The sequence below is a fragment of the Podarcis raffonei genome, chromosome 1 (genome assembly GCF_027172205.1).
Source record: "Podarcis raffonei isolate rPodRaf1 chromosome 1, rPodRaf1.pri, whole genome shotgun sequence".
Lineage (NCBI taxonomy): Eukaryota > Metazoa > Chordata > Lepidosauria > Squamata > Lacertidae > Podarcis > Podarcis raffonei.
Genome location: NC_070602.1, coordinates 66,890,641 through 66,899,721, shown reverse-complemented (window position 1 = coordinate 66,899,721; position 9,081 = coordinate 66,890,641). Strand labels below are relative to the sequence as shown.

Here is a 9,081-nt window from a genome sequence, read left to right as displayed (position 1 = left end):
CACATGCCCATTTTATTTGGTACTCCAAATCTATGCTTACAGCACAACATTTGCTGGGAAGTAAGTCCTACTATGCTCTCTGTGGGGCTGAGTGTCCTCTTAGTATGCCTAGCAGGACTGCAGCCTTATAGCCTAAGTCTTCTCTTCTTCAAGCCCTGGCAGCAAGGAAGGATTTTAATAACACTTAGCAAGTTTTACTGTTCGCTTGTGCATTTTAATCTGCAAAGTGCTTTGGCACCCATGAACTCCTTTTAATTACAGGGCTGGGGACTTTACTGAAACGGAAGAAATGTGGTCTCATTTTGGCCTTTTGCTTTGAAGTTTTGTTTCCCACCTTCTTTCTTTTGGAGGCTGTAGGATGTCAGGATAGCAGCATTTCCAACTCTCCCTCCCCCAACCCCCCACATTAACATCTGGCAAGCCATTTGATCCAATTGCATAGGTGGGCGCCTTTCTGTTTTCCAGGCAGGAGAGTGATTTGCCTGAAAGGGGTAAAATCAATAAGAGGGAGATCGTCTTGGATCAAACAGTACAGCTGCTCAGACACACACAGAGAAAAGTGTGTGAGTGTGAGAGGGGTGGGGGGGAGGAGAGAGCCACGTGATAGGAAAGGAAAAAGGCGGCAGCAAAGGAAGGGCAGTGTCAGACTCCCAGGCAAAGCCGATTGTGACACACACAGAGGCGCTGCTGGAAGCAGCAACAGAAGCAGCAAGCAGGAGGAGCTGCAACTCTAGAAGTTGGCAGTTTCCCGGGACTCCCCGGGCTGAGCGTACGCGCCGTGTGTGTTGGAGGGAGAGAGAGAGAGTGACGGGAAGGGGAAAGATTGCAAAGCTTCAAAAGGAGGCGAGCCTGTGTCTTACGCGGCCAGCGGAGGACTTGGATCATGGAGAGCCCCAAAGTGGAATCCATTTAGCCAAGAGGAGGAGGAGGAGACGGCGTCGGGCAGGGAGAGAGGTGCCGAGAGGCTGGAGCCATGGCTCGGCTGGGCTCGCGAGCCGTCCGCCTTGGCCCGCCGCGGCTCCCTTGAGCGCTTCTATGGGGGATCCCCCGCTGGGCAGGAGTAGCCGCGGGCCCCAGCAGCTCCAAGCCCCCAGCGCAGGCGCGCCCTGATGGAGCCGGAGGGAAGGAAGATCTCGGTGTGGATCTGCCAGGAGGAGAAGCTGATCTCGGGGCTTTCCAAGCGCACCACTTGCTCGGATGTGGTGCGGGTGCTACTGGAGGACAGCAAGCAGAGCCGACGGCCGAGGCAGCAGCAGCTGGCGTCGCTGCAGGAGTGCGGCAGGGGGATGCTGTCGGGGGTCCCGCAGTCTTACTGCATCGTGGAGAAGTGGCGCGGCTTCGAGCGGATCCTGCCCAACAAGACCAAGATCCTGCGGCTCTGGGCCGCCTGGGGGGACGAGCAGGAGAACGTGCGCTTCGTGCTGGTGCGCAGCGAGGCGTCGCTGCCCAACACGGGCCCGCGCAGCGCCGAGGCCCGCGTGGTGCCCAGCAAGGAGAGCCCCTGCCAGCATGGCTTGGCCACGGCGGCGGCGCGGGCCAGCCTGGCGCTGACCCAGGAGCGGCAGCGGCGCGTGGTGCGCAAGGCCTTCCGCAAGCTGGCCAAGATCAACAAGCGCAAGGGGCAGCCGTCGGGGCAGCCCGACGAGCCGCCCGCCAAGGAGGCGCCGGCCGCCGAGAGGATGGAGACGCTGGTGCACCTCGTGCTGTCGCAGGACCACACCATCCGCCAGCAGGTGAAGCGCCTCCGCGAGCTGGATCGCGAGATCGACCGCTTCGAGGCCAAGATCCACTTCGACCGCATGAAGCGCCACGGCGTCAATTACGTGCAGGACACTTACCTGGTGGGCGGCGGCGGCGGCGGCGGCAACACGGAGGTCCCCGAGGGCGAGGAGGAAAAGGAAGGGGAAGCGCAGGGGGGACTGGAGGCGGCGACCCTCGACGGCGACTTGGAGGAGTACGCGCGGAAGTGCGAGGAGGTGGCGCTGCTGCAGGAACAGTGGCGCCGCCAGGAGGATCTGCTGGAGCACTTGGCCGGCGAGATCCAGGAGGAGCTGAACGAGCGCTGGATGAAGCGGCGGCGGGAGGAGCTGGCGGCCGCCAAGGGCTCCAGCGCCAGCCTCTCCGAGACGGACTGCAACACCACCGAGCTGGTGGGCGGCGGCGGGGAGCTGCACGTCGAGCAGGAGCGCGTCAAGACGCAGCTGAGCACCAGCCTCTACATCGGGCTGCGTCTCAGCACCGACCTGGAGGCCGTCAAGGCCGACCTGGACTCGACGCAGCGCGTCTGGGCCGACAAGGAGAGCGAGCTGCAGCGCCTCCTCGACACCATCCGCTCCCTCGACGTCCAGGAGGAGGCGGGCGGCCAGCTCGAGCAGGGGTCGGCCCCGTCTCTCCAGCTCCCCGTCGAAGACGACGACGACGGTGGCCAGCTTCCCCCCGACCCGGCCCCGATCACCGCGGAGGTGTGGGGGGAGCAGGCTGCGCGCGGCTTGCGCAAAGACTGCGACGACAACGACGAGGATTCCGACACGGGCTTGAGCTCCATGCACAGCCAGGACTCGGACTCGCTGCCCGTTTGCGAATCCCTGGTATAGCGGCGGCCTCCCCCCTCCCCCCACATGTCATCTCAGGGACCGCAGAGTTGGGCTTCCCCTCGGGTTTTTATTATTATTATTGTTTGTTTGTTTGTTTTGTCTTTTGCAAGATGCTCAGACGGGGAGTTCCTGGATCTCTCCGCTTCCCCCTCCCAACAAAGATCTATTTTTCAAAACGACTCAACGAGGCACATGCTTTCATTCTGATAAAATATAATAATAAAATTCATGTTCGTAGTTAATTTGTGGTCACCGGGAATCATAACATACATTTGTGCACCTAAAAACATCGGCTTCTCTTTTTTTCTGAATTAAAAAGGATCTCACCCAATAGGTATTTGTTTTTCAAACAAAAAGTTCGAAGGAAAGACATCAGCTGCGTTTTGATGCCCACTAACTGCAGAGGATGTGCCGGGTTCTCTGAAGGAATGGGGAAGGGAGATTATATTGTATCATAGCCGTTTGATTGCATCTTAATTGTGGCTTTGACATTGAAACGTGTTAAAGCGAGTCCCTGGCAGGCAGATTTCAGGCTGACTCCTTCCTACTTTTATCTTTTAAAGAAGAAGCAAGAGAGGGGTATTTGCCTTTCATTTAATATTGGAATAACCTGTTTCCTTCAGATTCATACCTTTTTATTTCACATCAAAGATTGTTGACTGGGAAGTTCTACTCCTTCAGTTCTGCAATGTAAACATGGGACAGTGTGCATTTCTTTATAGAATTCATTTGATTTATGTTTTCCAATTGAAACAGAACACTTAGCACCTTGATCTTTTTTTCCTTTCTTCAAAGGCAGCTGTGTAACTTGCCATGAAATAATTAGTTTGCTCCTTTGAGGATGATGATTAATAATAATAATAATAAGGATGGACACAGCAGCAACACTGGGTGATTAATAACTCACTCACAAGTGTGTATGCTGTAGAGTGTTTTGGAATAGATTCCAGTTGATGTTCTGATGCTCTTAACAGCAATTGATATCATTTGCATGTGTACATGGGGTCATGCGGGTGTGGGGGTGGGTAATTTAAATGTTAATAATGAACCACTGAAGGCAAACAAAACTAAACCACACCATAAAAAAATGTAGCATCTGTTCCTCTCAGAAATGGATGATGGATGCAGAAGACCTAACGTAATTTGCTCAAAACCAACAGAAGACTTTTGGAAACACCAATATGTCTAGCAAGCCCATTTCCCCATAAGCAACCCCCAAACAATAGCAGTATAATTGTATATTTTAAATAAAATTGACTTAAATTAGGTCTTAGCCTAAGCCAAAGTAATCCATCAGTGCTGATTAAGTCAATGCTGCATAAGAACCTTCCCATCACACATGCCAGTGCCTTAATTGAGCTATCACCCTGCTACCTTGAATAACGTTTCAGTAACAATGGAACAATATCTTGCTACTCCTTCTGTAATATCCACAACTGAGCAATATTACTTCACATTAATTTCATTCCTTTAAAACGCCCTCTATCCTCTTTCAATTTCAAGGCACTTATATCATAAATGCAAATCAACCACAATGAAATTAATCTTTAAAAAGCATTCAGCACCCTTCCCCCCCATCAAGACTAAGCCTTAACCAGTTAAAATGCCCAGGAGAGCTTAAATATTTTAGCCAAAAAGAATAGAGATTGCGGTGTAAATGTGAGGTGCACCTTTTTTGGGATGATGTTCCATATCATGGTGCCATATCTAAAAAAAAAAAAAAAAAAAAAGCCCTCTTATATGTAACCGAACAGTATAACTCTGAAAAAGATGGTACTCAGAGAAGAGTCTCAGCAGAAGATCTGAAAACCCTGGCAGGTTCCTAAAGAAAAAGACACTCCCTCAGATATTTGGACCCCCTAACCATTTAGACTTTAAAGGTAAGTACCAACACTCTGAATTGGACGGAAATGTAACTTGTCCTTTAAGGCTGACAGTCAGCTGCTGTCTGTACCAATCGAAATTTCTGAGTCATCTTCTGGGGCAGCCCCATTTATAATACATTATGGTTGTCCAACTGGGTAAACTAGTTAGGGGTGTACTCTTGGTTAAGAGTCTGAAAGGGGGAAATGGAAACCCTTCAAATAATTTTTCAAAGTTTCAGAATGGGGGAACCAACGGTGTTAATTCCATTGGTGTCAAAGGATGTTTTCCACCTGTGGTGAAGTGCAGCTTGGTTGGGAGTGATTGGTTGAGAACAGGGAGGAGAAGGAAAGAGCAGCTCTGAGTGGGCCTCAGTAATTGCTATTTAAAACCAGATACCTTTGTAGACAGGCACTATTGGGAAGTCACAGCATGCAGGTGCGAAGTTGCTAACCTCACTGTTGGCCTCACAGACTATGACCATGACCCAAATCCAACTTCAGGCATGCATGCCCACCAACTTTCCCCTCTTCGAACCCTATTATATGCAGCATTTGGAATTCCACTCAGTTTCAAAAGACCTTTGAGTAGCTACTTTTTGATAAATGTAAGTTCAAAGCACCTTTGGTCCTATGGAGCCAGGTCGACGTCCAGTAAGTGTCTTGTCACATTTGTGCGACCGTGTTCCACCTGCCAATTTTGCAACAAATGTGCTGTCTGGAAAGTAAATGAGATATCCCCGAGATTGGAAACCTTCAAGTATTCCTTTCTCAATATCATTAACATTACATGGAGGAAGATGTTGGGACAAGCTTTTCTCCTCTCATCCCTGCTGCCACCCCACTGTTGACAGTGGCAGACCTGGGTAGTATGGCACCCTGTGTGAGGCCAAAATTTGGCACCCCCCCCAGCCCTTACACTGCCTTCCCAAAGGCCGGTAAGGAGGCACCCGGCTTTGGGAAGGAGGTGTGAGGGCTCTAGCACGGTCCTAGAGCCCTCCTACTTCCTTTTCAAACCTGGGAAAGTGCTAACTAGGCTTTAGGAAGGAGGACTTTAGGACCCTGTCAGAGCCTCACACTTCCTTCCCAAAGCCCAGTGTCTTTGAGAGGATGCCCCCTTGGCTCAGCCCCCAGTGCATGTGCACCACTCTCAGTCCTAAATCTCTCCCTGCCGTGGCCCTCCACAAGTTGAGGACTGCAGCTGGGGTCTGCTCCACACCAGTAAGGTAGGCTGCACACTGCAGACAACCAGTGGAGAGCAATGGAGGGGGTGGGGGTGACCACGCCCCCACTTTGTCTTGCATGGAGTGTTAACTTTCTTGGAGGAAGGAACACCCAAAGAGGTGTTTGGTGTTCCCTCAAACGAATATTAGTAGGTGGGAGCTATAAGGTGGCGGGAAAGTGTGTTCATTATTTAGCTCAAACAAATATGGGCCAAAAAAGGGAGAAAGAAACATGGCTTGCAGTGTCTTTTTGACATTTAGTTCAAATCAGGAGCACAGACCAGAAGAAATTAATATGGTGACATTAGAAGGGGCATATCTGTCAGTTGTAGCTCCTCTCAGTTTCTTATTTTCCACCCTTTAATTCTAGTTATCCACATTTCAGCATCCATTTGCATAAAAGCTCATCAGCATCTTAATGTGAATATCTCCTCATATGCATTTTATATCCAATTTTGACTGATATATACATCTTTGCAAAGCAAAATATTCCCTTAATATAATGTATTTTTGAATGCTATTTTCACACACATGCGTTTTTATGCACACTTTATCCTAATTGTAAATTGCTTTGAGTTTTTTTGGGGGGTTTTTTACAATCAAGTGATGTATAATTTTTATGAAATAAATGACTAAAATAAAGAATAGTATATGTATTTTTGAATACATTAGTTGGCTTGAGAACTGCATTACAAAAGTCAGACAATTGCGAATTTTAAAGGATGGCATCTTTAACTGTGAACTGAATTGAGTTGCTTGCCCATCCCGGCTGACAAAGAGGACCTTTAAGAACGCAGCTGAATGTAGCATTTTCAGCTGTTTCGGTAACACTTTTTTGTATTATCAGTACCTGGTGTTTTCAGCTAAATAGTCATCCTCTGCTGCTGAACAGTTCCTAAAAGGATACAGTCTGTATTTACCATACTGATATTTATGTAGTAAACCATAATTAGACACTTTAAAACATATCATTCCTTTGTATCAGTATCAGTATCAAATTTTATTTCAGTCATAGGCCAGCATAATTCCTTTCTATAATTTGGTAGGTATCCACAGGCATCAGTAACATCTACCTTCAAGGGTAAAAACTAAGGATTTCATCCTTTACAACAGTAGAAATATAACTGAACTTCAGGTACAATTGTGCAGCTTTCAACTAACAAATTTCAAGGCAAGCTATTAATAACACATTGGATATTGTTTTTATCCATTTGCAGTTTTGCAAAATATCTACTTACTATATTATTAAGAAAAGCAATGGAATTACAGGGGGAAATGGTGTCTTTAGAATGCTAAAATTCTGATTTGAACAGCACAATCCTATGCAATGGGGCTTACCCCCATGTAGGACTTCTGAGCTATACAGTACATACCTTCTTAGGAGTTAGTCCGATTGATGTCTGTGTGATTTATATCTCCAAGTAAATATTAACAAGATCAGCCTGGAAGATTGCAAATTGTAAACTTGGTTACTAGGAAGTTGGTTTCAATGAAACTTACTTCTGAATAAACATGGTTAGTATTGGGCCATTCATTACTTAGCGAAGGAAGGAAGGAAATAAAAGATCAAAAGCCCTCTCACTTGCTTTAGCTGGTAGCGTATCCGATTCAGTTTACACAGCTGACTACGCAAAAGAGGAGAACAGCAGAGAAGCATATCAGTTGTATCTAGGGAAATAGCACATGTGAATTTAGCTTCAAGAATATGACACAGAATGCACAGAGTTGAACAATGTCATAGGGAGACCTATGCAGTGGCAATTCTGTTTGTAGCAGGCACAGTGCTGGAATCACTCTAGAGTTGAAATCCTGCTCTTCCTCGGTAGCCCTGGGAAATCACGAGCCATTTCCTGCAGTTGTAGCATGAGGCATGTCAAGGTGAGCTCATGGCATATGGTCAATCAAAGACTGAAGCAATCATGGAAGGCATTGTGGAATATAAGATGATGAGCATCATCCTCATAAATAATTAAGGTCAAAGGAGAGAAATACTCACCTGACCAGATTAGGCCCACAGCCTTTATGGAACCATGTGTGTGTGTGTGTTTTAAAAAAGTGCTTATGGAGAACTCAGTTGGAGGGTGGAGGCCATTTTGGTTTGTTGCATGCTTATAACTATTTATAGACATAATGGGCAGGTAAGGAAAGCGGTTGTGGATAGCGTCTATTTTTCACCAAGCTTTCGTAAACTCTCCTCTTGGCTGCACTACCAAGCACATAAAAAACCCACATGACAGAAATAAGAATCAGCTACCACAGAATGTGCCATACTGTGCTGTTGATACACATCTTTGGTGTATTGTGAAATGTGAGACAAAACGTACCAATGCTAAGGAACTAGAAGTTGGGAAGCCAGAAGCTCGGATTGCATGTGAAAGCACTTGAGTAGCCGTGGCTCTGTCTGCAGGTACAAAAAGTCTGCATTTGAGACAGGGTAGCCTTTTGCATTGTATTATGGCATAGCCCGCACATGAAATAGGAGAGGAGAGCAGTATGTCAAGAAATAATCTGAGCGGTAACGCAGGTTTGAAGTTTCAATTGTTTCCGTATCACTTAGCTGCTGTGCCTGTATGCTGCATTTATTATCTCCTCTCCCCCCCACCACAATAGCCATTTCCATTTGCTTGAGAAGTGTAATCCCTTATGTAAGTGTCATTGTGCTTATTTCAGCACGCAGAGCTTAACTTTATTCACAGTAGGTTTTGCCAGATGTCTGCTGCCCTAAACCCTGACTCAGATCTTTAGGCAATTTGGAGATGGATAAGCATACAGAACTGAAGGGAGGCTGGGAGGGAACAATCTGAGGGGGTGTGTGTGTTTGTTTTTTGTCCCTGGATAATTCCGGACTATTGTGGTATTTATGTTTCCTTAAACAGTGGTTTCCAAACATTCTGAATATCCTTTTCATATTACCCTATCTACTGAGTAACTTATGAGCCATTTCAGGGAACCCTTGCATGCTGAAAGGGCTGTCACATGGAAGATGGAGCAAGTTTGCTTTCTGCTGCTCCAGAGGGTAAGGCCTGAACCGATGGATTCAAATCACAATAAAGAAGATTCAGACTAAACATTAGGAAGAGCTTTCTGGTGGTTAAAGCTGTTTGACAGTGGAATGGACTACCTTGGAAGATGGCAGACTTCCTTTATTTGACGTTTCCCAGCAGAAATTGGATGGTCATCTGTCAAGGATTCTTTAGCTGTTATTCCTGCATTGCAGGGACTTGGGCTAGTTGACCCTTTGGGTCCCTTCCACCTCTACAAGTCTATGATTCTAAACCAGGCTTGGGGAACCAGTTGCTGGACTACAACTTCCATCATCCCTGAGCATCGGCCGATGCTGGCTGAGGATGATGGAAGTCAGAGTATAGCAACAACCAGAAGACCTCATTCATACTGTAGAAG

The 9,081-nt window shown here is 47.3% G+C and overlaps 1 protein-coding gene across 1 annotated transcript; it reads left to right on the top strand.

Annotated features, from left to right (window-relative positions):
* The first annotated feature begins 464 nt into the window (after nucleotides 1-464).
* On the top strand, nucleotides 465-2,773 carry RASSF10 (Ras association domain family member 10). The gene has a single exon (XM_053390941.1). It carries the CDS (start codon nucleotides 1,110-1,112, stop codon nucleotides 2,592-2,594), a length of 1,485 nt encoding a protein of 494 aa, XP_053246916.1. The 5' UTR covers nucleotides 465-1,109; the 3' UTR covers nucleotides 2,595-2,773.
* Nucleotides 2,774-9,081: the final 6,308 nt, after the last annotated feature.

What these genes read in the sequence shown, in the direction of transcription:
- RASSF10 (XM_053390941.1), top strand. Translation starts at nt 1,110, where the DNA reads ATGGAGCCGGAGGGAAGGAAGATCTCGGTGTGGATCTGCCAGGAGGAG.